Genomic DNA, 19386 nt, shown 5'->3' on the forward strand with positions numbered 1-19386 from the left:
ACAAAAGGGAGCCAGCGCCGACACCAGTTTGGCTCAGTGGATAGAGCGTCGGCCTGTGGACTGAAAGGTCCCAGGTTCGATCCCGGTCAGGGGCATGTACCTTGGTTGGGGGCACATCCCCAGTAGGGGGTGTGCAGGAGGCAGCTGATTGATGCTTCTCTCTCATCAATGTTTCTAACTCTCTATCCCTCTCTCTTCCTCTCTGTAAAAAAATCAATAAAACATTTTTTCAGAGGAAAAAATGTCCTCGGGGAGGTTAGCAAAAAATTTTAAAAATTGAAAACTGGGGACAATAAACACACACACGCATATACACAACACACACACACACACATATATACACGCATATACACACTCGCACGCGCACACACACACACACACACACACACGCCTGCACACACACGAGAAAACCTGTACAATGAAAACTACAGAAACTAAAAGGACAAAAGACACGAATCAGTGGAAAGACGGCCACTGCCTGCTCCCACCTCCAGCGAAGAGACTCAGCGCCATCGGTGCCCGGATCCCACTGATTTTTTTGCAGAAACTGAAAAACTCTCCTAAACGCGCACGGAGCCTCACGGGCCCCGAGCAGCCAACCATCTTGAACAAGAACAAGCAACCCAGAGGCGCACGCCCTGGTTCACAGCCGGCGGCAAAGCCACGGTGCTGCACCAGCGTGGCGGTGAGGATGGACGGACGGATGGACAGAGGCCGGTGGGACAGACCGAGCCCAGAAATCAGCCTCACACCTGTGGTCCCAGGTTCCCAACCAGGGCCACGGCCACGGCGGGAGAGGACCCTGTCCGCCCCGGATGGCGCCGGGAGGACGGGAGACCCGCCAAGCACCCCACACGGAAGTAGCTCGACAAACACCAAAGCCACAAACCAGAGCCCAGCGAGACACCCTCCCACCCCTCAGGTGGCTGCTGCCAAAGGAAACAGGAAGGAAATGTGACTCGCACGACGACGGTGAGAGCGGCAAGCGGAGTGGCCGCCGGGAAGGACGGTGCGGAGATTCCTAGAAAACCACAGGCAGCCCTGACGGCGTGGCCCGGGGGCTGCGCGTCATCACACACCAGGGCGCCCACGGGATGCCGCTGACCGTGTCTCTCTCCTCTCCCCCACCTTCCTCTCTAAACACAAGCATGTTCCCGGTGAGGATGAAAGAACGAACTGTAAAACCGATCCGGTTCGCGTCGAACAGGTCATGTGGGAGAGTGTTTTGCCGACACGAAGACCCACCAGGCTGGGCAACACGGTCCTCCCAGACGGATGTGCCCAGGTGCCACGCACGGCCACGTTCCTGCCACATGTCCACCTCCGGCTGTGCCCTCCTGGCGACCGCCTCCCTGGCCCAGGGACACGTTCACCACCCACCCGGACCCTCACACACACCCTCGGCGTTGGGTGGAGCTGCCCAAGGCCACGGAGACCGACCAGGAAGGTGGGTGTCGTGGCCATCAGGTGGCCGGAACGGGGCTGTCCAACATCAGCATTGAGATCAAGTAAAATATGAAAATATTTAAACAGTAAAACCCTGACCGGAGAGAACGCCAACCTCCAAACAGCGGGAGCCGTGAGGAGGCTCTGCCGTCCTGACCAGCGAGACGAGGCCGATCTGCCCCTTGTGGCTGTCGGCCGGTGACGCCAGCGCCGGAGCGGGGATCGTGCCCAGGGAGACACTGGCCTCATCCCCTGGCCCTGGTGCCCTCGGCTGCCAGCACGGGTGGGGCGTCCCAAGGCCTCAGCCGCCCACAGCGGCCCGAGGGCCCGCTCCTGTGGCCGCATGGGACCGGGAGGCTCACATGCCTCCAATTCCCCCAGCGATGTGGTCACTGCCCCGCCGTCACCCACTTGTGCCTCAGGCAGCCACCGGCAGCCGCCCGCATCCTCAGTGCCCCTGACACCCTCGTCCCAGCACAGCAGAGGCTGAGCCAACGCCAGGGCGGCCCCTCCCTGAGGCCGGAGCTCCTGGCCGGGGGAGCCCCCGGAGGCCAGCCTGGCTGGGCCGCGGCCAGGTGCGTCTCTCGCCCTCCATCCTGCCGGCCCCTCCCCTCCGGGGAAGATCAGGGCGCTCCCAGGACCGGCGGTGCCTCCCCGAGGGCCACGCTCACACACGGACAGACGCACGGACGCAGGAACACCGGCCAGGGAAATCCCACCGCTCATGCCCGTCCGTCGTCACTGACCACCTGCCCTCACGGGCAAACATGTCCAAGGCGGGCGGTACTCACTGTCTTCTCCGGGGCACGGCATGCCGGGCTGCTCGGGAGCGCTCGGGAACACTGCGCAGGGAGGGGGAGGGGGAAAGAGAGAGGGAGAGGGAGAGGGAGAGGGAGAGGGAGAGAGAGAGAGAGTTAGCATCGAATGTCGGCCACCAGTACAGTCTCAGGGGAAGGAGGCAGGTCGGGCTGACCACACGTGCACAGAGCCCAGATGGCCGAAGACCACCCGCTTTTGGGAGATGCTCAGCAAGGCAAGGAGCCCTGGCCTGTGTGGCTCAGTGGAGAGAGCATCAGCCTTCGGACTGAAGGGTCCCAGGTTCGATTCCCGGTCAGGGCACAGGCCTGGGTGACAGGCTCGATCCCCAGTGTGGGGTGTGCAGGAGGCAGCCGATCCATGATTTTCTCATCATTGATGTTTCTCTCTCCCTCTCTCTCTCTCTCTCTCTCCCTTCCTCTTTGAAATCAGTAAAAAATACATTAAAAAAATAACAGGCAAAGACTGGGAACCATGCACATGTGTGTCCACCCCAGTCCCTCCTTCAGGACCCGAAGGCATGGGCAGTCGGGGGGGGGGGCGCTCACTGAGTGCGGAGAGGCGGGGCCACCGACCCCCTCAAAGCCAGCATCTGGAAGCTCACTGCACTCCGTGTCTCTGGACCCAGCTCCCCGTTAAATACCGTCCCACGAACCCGGGCCTCCCCGGTAAATCACTGAAACAGGAGCTTAGAAATCACTGGAACCAACTAAAACAACCTTCCTCCGGACCTGGAAAACAGAATTCTTATTTTTATTTTTTTTAAATATATTTTTATTGGTATTTTACAGAGAGGAAGGGAGAGAGTTATAAACATCGATGAGAGAGAATCATCGACCAGCTACATCCTGCACACCCCCTTACTGGGGACGTGCCCGCAACCAAGGCACATGCCCTTGACCGGAATCGAACCTGAGACCCTTCAGTCCCCAGGCCGACGCTCTATCCACTGAGCCACACTGGTTAGGGCAACAGGGAATTCTTAAACCCCACGGTTGTGCGTGCTGCACATGAATGCGCTCACACCGCAGCAATAAAGGGATCGGGTGAACTTGCCTATCTAAACAAGCCTGGAGAAAGAGCTACCGAAATAAGGTATTTTAATCGAGTTGCCCGGGATTAGGGAAAGTGACCCATGGACAGGAAGCCATGACCAGTTTCAGGCTCCCATCTACCTCAGGGCTGTCAGGCCCACAGACACCCCATGGGACCTGAAAATATGACGAGCCCCAATTTAAAATGAAAACCAACCTTTTAAAATATACATATATTTTATTGATGTCAGAGAGGAAGGGAGGGAGGGGGATACAAACATCCATGATGAGAGGGAATCATCATTCAGCTGCCTCCCGCACGCCCCACGCTGGGGATCGAGTCTGCAGCCCAGGCCTGTGTCCTGACCGGGAATTGAACCGTGACCTCATAGATCGATGCTCAACCACTGAGCACGCCAGCCGGGCACAAGCCCATTGAAGACTCTGCTGGAATGATGGCGATGTTTGAATTTACACCCAGCTTGGAGTCCAGCCGGTGGAGGGAAGAGGGAGCCTGTGAAGCCACAGGGCTGGTCTGTGTCCCTGAGCCGTGCTGGGGGACAGTCACCTGCTCTGCCCGCCCGCCCGCCTCCCTGCCTGCCTCCCCGCCGGGCACCCAGACCCTCCGCTCGGGGAGACCTGGAGGCAGCGGGCGAGCAGGGCTGACCCTTGGGGAGGCCAGCCCCCGGGCTCCCAGCAGGACCCGGCGTGTGCCGTTTCGCTCGGTTAACGATGCGTCAGAGAGGAAACCTGAGGTGCCTCACGTTCAACGTCCTCAAACCCCTGGCGCCCGAGGACGTCACCCCGAACCCTCCACTGGCTCCCAGGCCCCCGGGCGGTCTGGCAGAGATGCAGGGATGGGCCCCCAGGCTCCCAGCTTGAGGAGGGGCCCTTGGAGAGCCCTGTCCCCCCCAGGAGCCCCCGGCACCCGCCGCCCGCACTGACCGTGAACGATGAGCCCGTCGCTCCGGCGCTGACAGGACAGGCGGAAGGCCTCCTCCAGCTCCATCTGGGAGGACACCGTGCAGGGGTCACCTGGGCAGCAAGACACACGGCTGAGGCCCCCGCAGGCCCGAGGCCAAGTGGTCCCCATAACGGCGGGCGCTCCCCCAGAGCGGAGGGAGCCAGGCCCCTCAGACCCGGTCCACGCCCAGCCTGGCGCCGCAGCCCCGGGCCAGCATGCTCCTTAGGTCAGTCCCACCCGAAGGGCAGGCGCTGGCCCTCCATAGTGGACGGGGAGCACGGACAGCCTAGAACCGGCGGCCACGTGCCCTTTCCAAGGGGGAGGGGCTCCCTGTGCCCTGACCGCCAGCGGCCAGGCACCTCATCCTGTCACCCCGGAGGGAGGCCTCCCGGACAGTCTCCCCCCCTCAGCTATGTCTGCCTGAGGGAGGGAGGGAGGGAGGGAGAGAGAAGAGAGGCAGAGTGAGAGAGAGAGCACGGAATGAGAGGGCCCTCACTGCACTTCCCTCCCTCCCGAACCGCCCACAGGAGGGCCCACGTGAGAACGGCCCGTCAGGAGGGTCCAGGAGCCCACGTGGGGCCGAGCCCTGCCGTCCTCCGGGGCTCTCACCTGCCCCCCCACCCACTGCCCTTCTGAAGGCTCCGATCTCCGCCCAGGCCAGACTTCCCCCAACATGCTGCCCCCACTCCTCCCCCTGTGGCAGTTTCCACCCCCAGAGGGCAGGCCCCGGGACACACAGGATTAGGGAGGACCCGGCCGGCCGGCTACCTTCGCTGTCCACCCACTTGAGGGTGAGCGGCTGGCCCGGGGGCAGGCTGCACATGTCCCTCATGTCGGCACACAGCTCCTCGAAGGTGGTGGCGGCGTCCAGGCTGCTGACCAGGATGTCCCTGGGCGAGAGGACGCGGGGGGTCACGGGGGGGGGGACATGACATTGAGCCCAAGGCGGGAGACCGATGAACCAGAAGACAGACCAAGTCAGTGGACTGCCCAGACCACTGCCCACGGGAGTCACATCAGCACCACCACGGCCCCGCCCCCAAGAGAAGAGCTGTCCTGGAGCCGGGTGGGGAGGGGGAACCGCGGGGGGCGTGGAGGGAGGCGGGAGTGCCCCCTAGTGGGCGTGGGGCAAGTGGAGGCTGAGGCACCAGGTTCCAGTCCTGCCCAAAGTCATGGGGTGGAGGTGGGGTGGGGTGGAGGTGGGATGGGGGAAGGGGTGGGTGGGGTGGGAATGGGATGGGGAGGGGGTTGGGGTTGAGGGAGGTGGACACAGACCCGTCTGCTTCCTCAAACCGTCCCCAAACCTGGACGGTGCAGACGGTGAGCGTGTCCATCCCCGTCCAGGACGAGGCCCCAGGAGGCAGGGGCAGCGGGTGGGGGCGGGGTGGGAGAACCAGCGCAGGGACAGGCCCTGGAGGGACGTCTGTCCGCTCCTCCGGCACCGTTATTTTTGAAAAGTCACGGACACTACGGCCTTTCATCTCTTCCTCCAGAACCGGGGCTGACGCAGGGAGGCCGGAGGCGGCCGGGGATTCTGGGTCACCTGCGGGCTGCTCACCCTGCGGGCTGGCCTTCACAGGCCGACGCCCCTCCTCATCCCCCCACAAGGGAGAGGGCTGCCTGCCCCCCCACCCCAGGGAAGGGGAGGGACGGGACTTTGCTGAGGCAGCGGAAGCTCGTCCTCCTCCTCGGAGCAGAATGAGCTGCAGGGAAGGTCAGCAGGCCGACCCCCCGAGAGCAGCCTTCAAGCATCTGCTGGGCCCGGGACCTGCCAGCCAGAGGAAGGAGGCCTGCGGGGTGGGGGCCCTGGCCCTGGAATCCCGCCAACCAGGTTTGTGGAGCCTCTGACCACAAGGCGGTAAGTCCAGGGCCACCGGGACCCAGGACCCGGCCGTGGGCAGCACCTCACTGACCACAGCGTCCAGGCCCCACCCACAGGCCCGGCTAACAGGGGTGCCCCCCCGCTGCCCACCCCTCCCCTCTGGAACTGGCCATCCTCTGCTCAAAGACCCCAGCACCCCATAACTGACCCAGCCTGTCACCCCACAGCCTGAGGGGGGAGGGGTGCCTCACAGATGGGGGGCGTTCCCACCCCGCCTACCCCACCCCCTGGGTCACCCTCCCCGGGGCCCACACTGCCCGGCAGTAGTCACTGGCCTGGCCTCCACCAGTCGTCCTGCCTCCAGGAACTCCGGAAGTCGGGGTCGGCCTCCCCTTCCCCTTTGACCTCCCTGCAGCTTATCTCCACGTGGAAGCTCTTGTCCCCCCCCCCAGCACCCCAACCATCAGGATGGATCTCCAAGCCCCCCCATCCTCTTCTACCCCCCCCCCCCCCCCCGTCACCGGCCTGCAGCAAGGCCTGACCTCAGTGCCCTGGGCTGGGCCACACACCCCCCCCCCATGCCGGACCCCCCGACCAGCCCCCACACCCCAATCCGGAATCAAGCAGCCCCTGAGCAAGACGGAGCCCTGGGCGGGTGGCGGGGGTCAGCACCCAGCACTCGCCCCTCCCTGGACCCCCAGGTCTCCCGGCCACAGGACCCAGCCCCGAGCTCTGCACACAGAAGGTTCTGGAGCTGGAGCGAGGGAGACCTGCTGTCATGTCTATGATCTCAGAAAAGCAGGCGTCTGAGGCTCGCCTGAGGGCCCCCAAACCTGCCGAGCATCACCCCCAAAATAACCTTAAAAAATGCAGGTTCTGTCAGACCCCACTCAGCCTCCAAGGACCATACACCCTCCAGAGGCCCCGCTGGGCGGGAAGGACACCCTGATCTTCAGCCTTTGGGGGGGGGGGGGGCAGGGCGGGGCGGGGGAGGCTCAGGGGATGAGCAAGGAAGACCAGGAGAAGCCACACCGATGGGGGCGGCGGCAGACCCCCTCGTTAAGAACAGGGTCTTCGCCCGGCCAGCGTGGCTCAGTGGTGAGCGCTCAGAGCACACGCCTGGGTTTCTGGCTTGAGCCCCAGTAGGGGTGTGCAGGGGGCAGCCATCAGTGATTCTCATCATTCATGTTTCTCTCTCCCTGCCTCTCTGAAATCAATAAAAAATATATATTTTCAAAAAACGTCTTCAGTGTTCCTGACCCTCAGCCCCTGGCCCTGACACACAAAAACAACTTCTCGTCCACACAAAGACTTTCCCCTGGACGGGGCGGGAGGGGTCAGAACAGGTGGGCGCTGACCTTGGTGGCCCTCTCCAGACCAGCGTCCCTCACTGCCCAGTGTCACTGCCCAACTCTGAGGACCAGGCCCCCAGCTCAGTCCCCAGGGAGAGGCAGGGCCAATCGGAAAGGCAGGCAGGGAAGGGGGGGGGGGCTGGGTCTGGGACAGTGCAGCCCAGGGCAAAAGAGGGGTGAGGAGAGAGGAGGGGGAGGGGAAGAGGGAGGGAGAGGGCAGGGGAAAGAGGGGAGGGGGAGAAGAGGGAGGGGAGAGGGAGGAGAAAGGAGGAGGAGGGAGGAGGAGGGAGGGGAGAGGGAGGAGAAAGGAGGAGGAGGGAGGAGGAGGGAGGAGGAGGGAGGGGATGAGGAGGGGAAGAGGGAGGAAGAGGGCAGGGGAAAGAGGGGAGAGGGAGGGAGCAGAGGTCGGGAAGGGAAGGAAGAGGAAAGAGTGTGGGGCGTGGCCTCATCCGTTGGGGAAACCAGACTCAACAGGTCACATTTCTCCTGGTAACCGAAGCTCTCTCCAGGGGCAGAGCCGGAATGGGGTGGCGGAGGGAATGGGTGGCCCGGCGGCCCAGAACCTCCCCTGCGTCTGGGAACTTCCCCCAGACCAGCTCCCATCCCAAAGCCCAGGCACAGCGCCCGAGTGCCTCCCGGAGCCGGCACCCCGGTGGCCGGAGGGCAATTCCTACCACCCACCCCCCAGGCCTCCGGGCGCGCTGGTCCCCTCGGGAAGGATCCTCCCGTTTGTCCGGGTCCCTGCGCTCCGGGCCAGAGGTGCCACTCACCCACCGGCCGGCCGACATGCTCCGGCTCCCGGCGGATCCAGGACCCGCCGGTCCTCTCCGCCCCCATCCCCTCCGACTGCTCAGGGGCTGGCGGGCGGGCCAGCTCCCCCAGAACCCTCCTTCCCCCCGGGAGGGCGGCCGCCACCTGCCCCGCCACCCGCCTCAGGGTGCCCTCCGGCCCCGCGGCGCGGGAGGGGCTGTGGCGGGACGGCCCAGCGCACCGCAGGGTCCTCGGTCGCTACTCCGGGCGGCGGGGGGCCGACGGCGCCGGTGCGGCTCCGGGACCCCAGGCCGGTGACCCGGGACCCCACGCCGGCGGAGGGCGCACCGCGCAGGCACCGCTCCTCCTCCGGCGCCGTCTGCCCCGCGGGGGGCGGCGGGGTCCTGGGCTCTGGGCCTCGGCGCCGCGCAGGGCCCGGCGCTCCCGCCACGGACGCTCGCCCATTCCAGGCTGTCCGTCCCCGGAAGGTCCAGCCCCGGGGACCGGGGACCGGCGCCCCGGCCCCCGGCTCCCTGAGGGGCTCCCCGCGGGCCCGCCCGGCCTTCCCGCGCCCTAAGCCGGACCGCGGCCGGAGCGGCGGGGACGCTTAGGAAACCCCGTTCGCAAGAGGCGGCCCGCGGTTCCCGCTCGGACAAAAGTTGAGCCTCTGCAGGTTTGTGACCTTAAGGTTCCGGCGAACTTTCCAGAGAAAATGTCACCGTCACCGCGGCCAGGGCGAGGGCGCCGCGGGGTCCCCGCAGTCGGCGCAGGGAGCCCCCGAGCGCGGGGCGGGGGGACCCGCGGCCGCCGCCCGGCGCCGGGGCGTCCGCACCTCCCGTTCCCCGGGCCGCCGTCCCCCGCGCCCGCGCCCCCGCCCCGGACCCCCGCCCCGGCGCCCGCGCGGCCCTCACCCGCCGTAGTGCGCCTTGAGGCGGACGCGGCCGCCGCTCCCGTCCATCTTGGGGCCCGTCCGGCTGGGCATGGCGCTCCGGCCCGTCAGCGCCGCGCCCCGGGCGCTCGGGCCATGGCGGGCCCCGCGGCCTGGGGGACGCAGGTGGGGCGGCGGGAACGCGGAAGGGCGCGCGGCGCGGCGCGGGCGTCGGTCGGGGCGACCCCGCGGAACCCGGGCGGCGTGCGGGGCCGGGCTGGGCGGCGCCGCGGGCGGGGCGCGGACTCCGGCTGGAGGCCGGCGGGGCGGGGCGGGGGGGTCCGAACATGGCGACCGGCCGGCGGCCAATCGGCGGGGCGGGCGGTCCCGGGCGGGGGCGGTGGCACCTGCGGCCAATGAGGGCGAGGCGGGGCCGCCACCTGGCCAATCCCCGGGGGGCCCCGCGGCCAGGGCCCAATGGCGCCGCGCAGGCCGCTACCTGTCGGCGAGGCGGGGCGGGACCCAGCTGCGGCCAATTAGGGCGAGGCGGGGCCGTACCTGTCGGGAGGGGCGGGGCGGGGCCCACCTGCGGCCAATGGGAGCGCGCGCGTCCCCGCTCTGCCCGGCAACCTCCGCCCGGCCCTGTGGGGGCGGTCGGCTCCGGGCGCCCCTGGCCCGCGGCTCCGGGAGGGGCCCCCGAGAGGGTTCCCCGCGCCCCCGGGAGGGTTCCCCGCGCCCCAGGGCCCCGGGACGTGGAAACGCCGCTCGCGCGCCCGAACCCGCTGGATGGAGACGCAGGCCGTCGGTGCCCCAAGACCCCGGCGACTCCGGGGCGAGCGCGGATGGAGGGACCGCGAGGAGGGTCGCCGGTGACCTGCGTGGGGAGCGGGGAGTCGGGGGGACGGAGAGGAACCTCGGCCTCCCCGAGGCGCAGTGCAGTCAGAAGCTCGAACCCCTGAACCCCAATGCGCTCCGGCGGCGGCCTCCCGTCGGGCCAGCTGACCGATGAGGGGACCGGAGCTGAGGAGCAGAGGCCCGGCCGGTGGTCCGGCTCGGCCGCCTACGCCCTGCGGATCCAGGAGCGCCGATCGGAGGCCGCCGCTCCCGGACGAGGAGTGCTGGCCCCGTTGGCCCCTGACCTTCCTTCTGAGTCCACGACGCCCCTCTTGGCCCTGGAGCTGGGCAGGCGCCTCTGAACACGACCCCCGCGCCCCCTCCGAGGCCCCGCATCCCAGGCCCCCTCCCCTTGAATGTGAGGTCTGTTCCGTCCACAGGACCCCCGCTGGGCCCAGGTCTGCAGCGCCCTCCCCCAGGCCAGGCGGGCCCTGCGGCCTCGCCCCCGCCCCCACACTGCCTGCCAAGCCTTCACTGCCCCTCACAGGACACGCTCGCCTGGACACGCCTCACCTGGACACTCCTCACAGGTCATGCCTCGCCTGGACACTCCTCTCACCTGGACACGCCTCGCCTGGCCTCTCCTCGCCTGGCCTCACTCTTTCATTCCTGGGATGCTTCCTGCCACTTCCGTGTGCCAGGCGCCGGAGGGGCACCCAGCGGGCAGTCCCTGGGCCACAGAACCCTGTTCTCCTGGAGGCAGCGCAGAGAAACCTGCTGAGAGCCTGTGGCTCGCCTGCTCAGTGCTGGGAGCGCTCCCTCCTTACAAAACGCACCCCGCACCCGCCACCCCCTGCCCCTGCCGGCTCCTCTCTGCAGAATCCTCACCTCCACTGCACCCCCACTTTGCCCAGCCGCCCCGCCCCCAGGAGCCTGTGTATTACATAAAGGGTCGCCCTGGCCTGGACCCTAGTTCAGCGGGTCAGAGCGCCCCCCCCCCCCCCCCCCGCGCTCACCAAGGTTGTGGGTCCAATCTCCAGTCAGGGCGCAAACAAGAGCCACCAGTGGACACGTGTAAGTGGAATAGCAAGTCGACATTCTCTCTCTCCTTTCCTCTCTCTAAAATCAGAGTGTTTTTTTTAAATATATTTTATTGATTTTTTTACAGAGAGGAAGGGAGAGGGATAGAGAGTTAGAAACATTGATCAGAGAGAAACTCCGATCAGCTGCCTCCTGCATACTCCCTACTGGGGTTGTGCCCGCAACCAAGGTACATGCTCTTGACCGGAATCAAATCTAAGACCCTGAATCCACAAGCTGACGCTCTATCCACTGAGCAAAACCAGCTAGGGCAAAATCAGGGTGTTGTTGTTTTTTTTAATTAAATGTGGCCCTGGCTGGTTTGGCTCAGTGGATAGAGCATCAGCCTGGACACTGAAGGTTCCTAGGTTCAATTCCAGTCAAGGGCACATGCCCAGGCTGGATTCCCCAGTGGGGGGCATGCAGAAGGCAGCTAACCCATGATTCTCTCTCATCATTGGTGTTTCTACCTCTCTCCCTCTCCCTTCCCCCCAAAAGCAATAAAAATATATTTTTTAGAAATTAAAATAAGCTGAAACCGGTTTGGCTCAGTGGTAGAGCGTCAGCCTGTGGACTGAAAGGTCCCAGGTTTGATTCTGGTCAAGGGCATGTACCTTGGTTGCAGGCATATCCCCAGTAGGGGTTACGCAAGAGGCGGCTGATCAATGATTCTCATCGATGTTTCTGACTCTCTATCCCTCTCTCTTCCTCTCTGTAAAAAATCAATAAAATATATATATATATTTTTAATATATTTTTATTGATTTTTTACAGAGAGGAAGGGAGAGAGACAGAGAGCTACAATAGAAACGTCGATGAGAGAGAAATATCGACCAGCTGCCTCCTGCACACCCCCCATCGGGGATGTGCCCGCAACCAAAGTACATGCCCTTGACCGGAATTGAATCCGGGACCTTTCAGTCCACAGACCGACACTCTACCACTGAGCCAAACCGGCTTCGGCGATAAAATATATTTTTTTAAATTAATATAAAATAAATTCAATGCAATGATCAATCCTTAGACTTTTTCTTGGTTGACCTTTGCCGGATCCCTTAGGAATGTCTCACCCTAGCATGCCACTCCCTCTCCTCCTCCCCCCATGTCTGCTGCTTCCTCCCCTCAGGCTTTGGCCCCCAGTGCCCTCTGACCCCTGAGCCTGACCCCCTTGGCACAGCCCTCCCACCTCCCCCCTCTGCCATGCTCTGCTCTGTAGTCATAGAAGGAAACGGGGTCCCTGGGCCAACCCCACCCTGCCCAGGGCCTCAACGGGAAGACCTGGGCAGCACCTTTGCCGCCACCCTCTGACACCTCCCACCTGCAAGTCTGGATCTTTCCGCCCTCAACATGTTTCCAGATTCCCGCCCGGCCTGAACCTCCGTGGGGACCACTGGCCCAGGCCCCGCCCTCTGCTCTGGGCTTTGTGCTTAGACACCAGTCCGTCTGTGCAAAACGCCTCCATGGTTTGGGGGACCAACTGGGGCCTCGAGGGCAGAGGGTGTGGTCCTGACACAGGTGTGCCCATCGCTGTGTCCACCGCCTGCTCTGGTCCGATGATTAGATCGGGCGGCGGTTCCAAAATTTCCCGCTCACCAACCCCTCCAGCTGGGTCTCCACTGTGTCCCCATGTCTCCAGCACCTGGCTCCGGGGAATGGATGGATGAATGAGTGGATGGATGGATGGATGGATGAGTAGTGGATGAATGAATGAATGAATGAGTGGGTGGGTGAATGAATGTGTGGGTGGATGGATGGATGAATGAGTGGGTGGATGGATGGATGAGTAGTGGATGAATGAATGAATGAATGAATGAGTGGATGGGTAGATGAATGAGTGAGTGGATGGATGGATGGATGAGTGGGTGGATGGATGGATGCATGAGTGGTGGATCATAGGGGAAGTGCTGGGGCAGGCCAGCCTGCTAGGACCCCAGGCCCCGTTTTAGGGGTCCCTAGACAGGTTTCGCCTCTCCTCCTGCAGTCTGAGGCAGGAAGACTCAGTGCAGGGACTCCCCCGCGCCTCTGGTGGGCGGAGCCGGGAGGAACCCTTGGGAAGCTCGGCTAGGACAGGCCACCGCTGAGGGTAGGTCTGTTCTCCTCCGGCAGTTTCTGTTTGCCCAAATGTTCCACCACCTCACCCACTTCCACAGCCACCAACACCTGTTCTTTCCAGATGAAAAGACAAAGGCATGTCGGTGGTTTTGACGGGTTACAACATGAAGCCGCAAACACCGGGAGGGGGTGGGCAGAGACGGGCCCTTCCCGCCCGACCTGCCTCCCCCTGACACTCCCGGGAGGCCACCAGCCCTCCGTCCCCGCCTTCCGGGACTGGAGGGCAATGCAGGGTGGTGGCTTTCCCGCCAGGTGCGGGCCGAGGGGTGGAGGAGGGTGGCCAGGCTGGCAGAGGGCAGAGTGGGGCCACATGGCCTTCCACCGAGTTCCCCCCCCCCAACCTCCAACCCCCAACCCCCAACCCCCAGCTGCACCCTCTGATTTTCTTCAATAAACATTCTTTTTTTTCTTAAATATATTTTTTGACTTTTTACAGAGAGGAAGGGAGAGAGATAGAGAGCTAGAAACATCGATGAGAGAAAAACATCGATCAGCTGCCTCCTGCACACCCCCTACTGGGGATGTGCCCGCAACCAGGGTACATGCCTTGACCGGAATCAAACCTGGATCCCTTGAGTCCTCAGGCTGACGCTCTATCCACTGAGCCACACCGGTCAGGGCATCAATAACATTCTTAACGATGATACTTTCCTGCTGGGGGGAGGGTGTGCTCAGTGAGACTCAGACCGAAGCCTCCTGTGGGTGTGGGTCGCTGTCCTCCCAGGCCCTTCCCAGAACCTCCCCACCCCCGCCCGCCACACCACCCTCATGGCAGCTCACAGAGGGCACCCGTGCCCAGGAAGGGCTGGCTGTGGGCGTGGCCCTGGTGGAGCCGGGAGCTGGGGTTCTGGTCATGCTGGCGGCGTGAGCTGATCTGGCGGGGGGGGGGGGGGGGGCGCGCAGAGCTCAGCCGGGCACAGGAAGAGCCCAGGACACCTGCTAGCAGGTGCCTGGCCCACGAAGCCGTGGAGGGATGGGCGGCTGACGCTTGCCTTCCTCATCACAGATCACGGGATCTTGGAGAAACCCCCTCAGGTGATGGCACTCACTGCCCTTGTTCCCTCGTTCATCCGACGGGTGCTCACTGAGGCCGACCGGGGCCCCACGCTGTGCCAGGGTGCAGCGGGAAGCCCCCAGACGTGGCTGTTCCCTCATGGCCCGGCACACCCGGTCACACAGAGGCCACACACAGAGTCACACAGACGTGGCAGCTGGACAGGTCAGGTCTGACCAGGCCCCACCAGAGAGGGCGCTGTGGGACCTGAGGATGCGGAGCGGGGAGCAGGGAGAACAGGGCACGTAGGGGCTGGCCTGTGCAAAGGTCCTGTGGCCGCAGGGAGCGGGCGGGCAGCAGGTGAGGCGCAGGTGAGGCTGAGAAGTGTTGGCCGGCCCTGGGTCCTCGTGGGCCGCCTTCAGGAGGGTGGGGAGCCGGGGTCATGGCCCTGGGAATTCTCAACAAAGGTGGCTCCATCTCTGTCTTGCTGTGCGAGGTCCAGCCCAGGAGGGGGCGGAGGGGCGCCCCATCTCTGCAGGCTTTGGGGCCCGGGTGTGGCTCTGTGTGTTTCTCAGTTGTCTGCATGTGTGCATCTATACAGACGTGTCTGCGGGCACCCGTGTGCCGGTGACTAATCAGCGCCTCTCAGCTCCAGAGTCGCTATTGACTCCCCGTGGCTGTGGCGGGTCCCCCGCAGGGAGGTCTGTATCCTGCAGGGCTGGTATTTCACCCCTCACGGTAGTGGGGCAGCTGCTGGCATCTCCTGCTCCAGAGCGCAGTGCTGCGTGTCCCCAGTAGAGGGCGCAGGAGGGACGTGGCAGGAGGAAGGGACCCCAGTGGTTCCCACTTGGTGGGTGCAGCTGAGGGCATGGCTGGGCTCTGACCGTGCCACGTTCCTGACGCAGCCCCCATGCCAGCCTGGGAAGGGGCCCTGCCCGCTTGCCCCCAGAGACCTCGGGGACCTCTGGCACCTCGGGGATGTGGCATTCCCGCACCATGATCCAGAGGAGACTGAGGGTCCGGGGTGCCCCGTGCCTTATCCAGGGTCACAGGGTTGGCAAAGCCAGGGCTGGACCCCACGGGACCGGCAGCTCTGGCTGGCCCCTGGGGACAAGCTGCTCATCTCTCCTGCTGACCAGCCCCGGCCGTGTCACTCTCCTGGGCCTGGGAGCCGCTGGGTCAGAGCCTCCTCTCCCCCGCCCCCCCACCGGGGAGACCGAGGCAGGAGGTGCTGGGAGCTGGGGCCTGGCCCACTTTCCCTTCCCCTGCTGCCTGGAGTCTATTTAAACCCAACTGGCCTGGTACGCCTGGAGACAGAACCCCAAACCTCAGTCACCATGGCAACGCCGTGGCCATTGCACACGCTCCTTTGTGGGTGCATGCTCTTTTGTGGGTGCACGCTCCTTTGCCAGATGAAGATGGACAGGATCACCGCTGACTGAGGCCTCACGGCAGACGCAGTGGCAGAGCCAGCTGAGCCGGGCCTGTCCCCATGGGGAGTGAGCTCTGGGTTCGGGGCCTGAGCCGCCACCTCGCTGAGCCCAGTCCCCGTCTCCTCTGCCTTCCGCTCACAGACAGACGGTGGCCCAGCGCCCGGCGTTGCTTGTAGAGGACTCAGGGCGGGTGCAGGGAGAGCAGGAGGATCTCAAGGCCTCCCCCTGTGAGGGCTGCTGGGCAGGGTGCGTAGAGGGGGGCTGGGGCGCCTTCTAGAAAGGAGGCGACAGAAGGCACCCGAGTGAGACTTAAGGGGCTCCTGTCCCTGGGAATCAGGCGCCACTTCGGCGGCTCCACTTTAGGGAGAGAACCCGGAAAACAGTGTGCCTCCCAGATGAGCCCGTCAGGGCAGGGCTGGGGGCGGGGGCGTGGCTGGCTGCAGAGCGAAGTCCACCACAGGCTCTGAGTGACCTTTGAGACCTCACGTTGCACACTCACACATGCATGCCTGCACACATGCAACACAGACATGCATGCACGCGTATGCACACACGTGTGTACACACACTCGGGCACCTATACACGCATGTATGTGCTCAGGCACAGGTGCACACACAGGCACACATATACAGGCGCCCTTGGACAAGGTTAACAGTGTCCCCCAAAATCCATGTTCACGCCGAACCTCAGAACGAGGCCGTGTTTGGAAACAGGGCCTCTGCCGCTGTGATTAGTTAAAACGAGGTCACACGTGGCGAGGACACGCAGAGGACAAGGCCACGTGACTCTGGACGCAGAGCCGGCGGTGCACTCCGCGCTGAGGACGCCCTGAAGTGCAGGCGGTGGAGGAGCTAGTGGGGTGCCGGCAGGGGGTGGGGGTGGAGGTGGCGGGGGGCCCTGGGCCTGCTCTCCTCAGAAGGAAGTGCCTGCCCGCAGCCGGGCGTGGACTCTGGGCTGAGACCCGGGGAGAGCAGACGGCAGCCCCAGGGCGCTGGCACCCCCCCCCCCCCGCCACACACACACACAACCCCCGCCATACCCGTCCTCCGCTCAGACGCGGCTCTGAGGGACCCAGGAGCTGTGTACCTGCCTGGCTTGGAGAGGGGGGTCGGGGCTGTCCCTCCTCGGCTCCAGGTGAGAGGGGGAAGCTGGGTGTGGTCCCTGACCCCCCCTCCCGGCTTTGGGGGAAAGCTGTCCCAGGGGAGCATCAGGAGTCCACAGTGAGCCCAGCCACGTGGCTCCGTGGTGAGCATCAACCTATGAACCAGGAGGTCACGGTTCAATTCCCAGTCAGGGCACGTGCCCGGATTGTGGGCTCCATTCCCACTGTGGGGCGTGCAGGAGGCAACCAATAGGAGATTCTCATCGATGTGTGCGTGTGTGTGTATGTGTGTGTGTGTGTGTTTTAAATATATTTTATTGATTTTTTACAGAGAGGAAGGGAGAGGGAGAGAGAGTTAGAAACATCGATGAGAGGGAAACATCCATCAGCTGCTTCCTGCACACCCCCCACTGGGGATGTGCCTACAACCAAGGTACAAGCCCTTGACCAGAATCGAACCCAGGACCTTTCAGTCCACAGGCCGATGCTCTATCCACTGAGCCACACCAGTTTCGTCTCTCATCGATGTTTTTATCTCTCCCTCTCCCTTCCTCTCTGAAATCAATAAAAATATATATATATATTTTTAAAAAGAGTCTGTTGATCCTGTGCATTCCGGACTCCACCAGGGACACAGACAAGGACACCGGCTCCCAAAGATAAGCGCTGCAGAATGGGGGTGCCTGGGGAGCCGCCACCACCCCACCCACCTGGCCAGCCCCTCAGCTGTCACCCCCCACCCACCCGGCCAGCCCCTCAGCTGTCACCCCCCACCCACCCGGCCAGCCGCCCTGCTCCCCAGCCGCCCCCTCAGCTGCCAGCTCCCCTCCGCCCGCCCAGCCTTCCTCGGCTCCGTCACCAGAATAGAACTCCGTTTAAAAGCCTCTTCCCGGCTCTTTTCCCGGTAAACACGGCAGAAATAGCCGCCTGCGGGCCGGCGGGGGAGGGGGCTGCTGTGCGGATCCGGCAAAGCTGAAGCTGCGTGGGCACTGGCGGCGGCTCAGAGCGGCTGTAAATAGCTCCCCGTGGGCCGGCGGCTCCGGGAGGCAGCCTGCCTGCCAGGGGGCGGGCGAGGGCGTGGCGTGGGCGAGGGGCGTGGGGCGGGCGGCATCCTGGCAGCCGCTGGAGTGGCCGCCGACCTCAGCACCAGGGGGCCCCGCAGCTCCCTGTCCGTCCTCGGAGGCCCGGCAGGACCCGGGTGCCGGGAGGAGGGGGGTCCGCCGTGTGGACCCAGCCGGTACCTCCAGCGTGCCGCCCTGGGAACTCCCAGGAAGAAGGGGAGCGGTGACCTGCCCGGCCGGGGTCCCCCAGACCGGGGGGTGCTGAGTGGGGCAGGGAGAGGGGGCTGCTGCTCTCGGACAGCTCTGTCCCCGTCGGTCTGTCCGCCTGTCCGTCTGCCCGCGGGGCTGGCGGGGCTGGGACAGCACCCCCTGCGGTCCGGAGGTGGCCCGGAGCCCGGCTGACCCAGATCCAGCTCCGCTGAGCTCGGCCACCTGCTCTCTCTGCCGGCTCCCAGCTCTGCTCACGCTGCAGCCAGAGACCCGGCTCTCAGCCTCTCTCCCCCCACCCCCTCACCCCCCGCCAGGAGAGAGACAGCCTGGGCCAGGGAGCAGGTGGCAAAGGGGCAGCAGGTGCCAGGACGGATCTTTAGGGGGAGGAGCCTAGAGCTGGGCTGGAGGTGAGGGGGTGAGCCCCGTCTGTGGTTTGGAGGTGGGGGGGCAGCGCCCACCTCTGCCCCCGGCAGGAGCGGCGTTTGGGGGAGCAGCTGGGGGAGCGCCTGGACCTCCGTGGCCGCCCTGCCTGTGGGGGAGCGACCCCGGATTCTCCCGCACGGCCGGGAACACGGGGGGCAGTGCCAGGGAGAGGTGATGGCCCAGCAAGCACCCCCGGAGGTGGCAGGAGGTGAGCTGCCTCCCCGGGAGGGCCCCCTGGCACAGTGGGACCTGCAGCTGGCGACCCTGCCCACAGAGCCAGCCTCCGGCCTCAAGGAGAGCCGCCCGCAGGCTGCCCTCTGATTGCACTCCGGCTCCCTCCCGCCCGGGGGCAGCAGCGGACATCGGACCCTCTCAGAGCTGCCGGCCGGGTCCCCCGCGGCCACAGTGCTGAGCTGTGACCTTGTCCCCACGCCCCAGAGGCAGTGGAGCTGGGAAGGGGCCGGGGTCTGTGGGGACCAATGGCCTCTGCCCCCCATCTCCTCCTCCAAGAAGGCACCGCTGGGCACCAAGGCCGTGGGACCGAGACAGGGGAGCCACCGTGACTCCTGGACCCCCCCCCCCCAAGCTCTGCCCTCCCACCGACAGTCCGGACGTGGCCACGTGGCTCAGCCTCTGGGGCTCCATGTCTGTCTTCGAGTCCCTCCGCCCGGTGCCCGCAGAGCCACGGCCAGAGGAGGGCCCTCGGGCGCCCGGGGCGGCACTGCGGGCGGCTGGGAGAGAGGCCATGGCCGGAGGCTTCTCTTTATTTCATGCTGCACCAGAGGCTCCCTGCGCCCACCCCCCCCAAGGCAGCGAGCACCCCACGCCCAGCTGCCTCCTCTCTCCGTTCAATCCTCCGGACGGACAGCCTGGGAGTGGGGGGCATTTTCCAAGTCCAGGGCGTGGTCCCCACGGGCTCAGCCTCCCGTCAGGCGGCCCTGCTGCTGGGACGAGGAGCTGGGCTGGCGTCTGCAGGCGGGGAGGGCGGGGGGGCGCAGGGTGGTGTTCCGGGTGGTGAGCTGGCAGAGGCTTGGGGGCCGCGGTGTCCCTCAGTGTCCCTCCCTGTCGTGGCCTCCAGTCCAGAG

At 65.0% G+C, this 19386-nt stretch overlaps 1 protein-coding gene across 1 annotated transcript in view; it reads right to left on the bottom strand.

The window, feature by feature from the left end:
* PRKCZ (protein kinase C zeta) overlaps positions 1–9383 on the bottom strand; it is a 51696-nt gene extending 42313 nt beyond the window's left edge. The window contains exons 1-4 of the mRNA XM_084875801.1: positions 9096–9383; positions 5029–5150; positions 4242–4331; positions 2238–2288 (exon numbers count right to left, since the gene is read on the bottom strand). Of these exons, the coding sequence (XP_084731927.1) occupies positions 2238–2288; positions 4242–4331; positions 5029–5150; positions 9096–9166 (334 nt within the window). The 5' untranslated portion in view covers positions 9167–9383. The remainder of the gene's footprint in view (positions 1–2237; positions 2289–4241; positions 4332–5028; positions 5151–9095) is intronic.
* Between the last annotated feature and the right edge of the window lie 10003 nt (positions 9384–19386).

The sequence above is a fragment of the Pipistrellus hanaki genome (genome assembly GCF_964339955.1).
Source record: "Pipistrellus hanaki genome assembly, chromosome: 2".
NCBI lineage: Eukaryota > Metazoa > Chordata > Mammalia > Chiroptera > Vespertilionidae > Pipistrellus > Pipistrellus hanaki.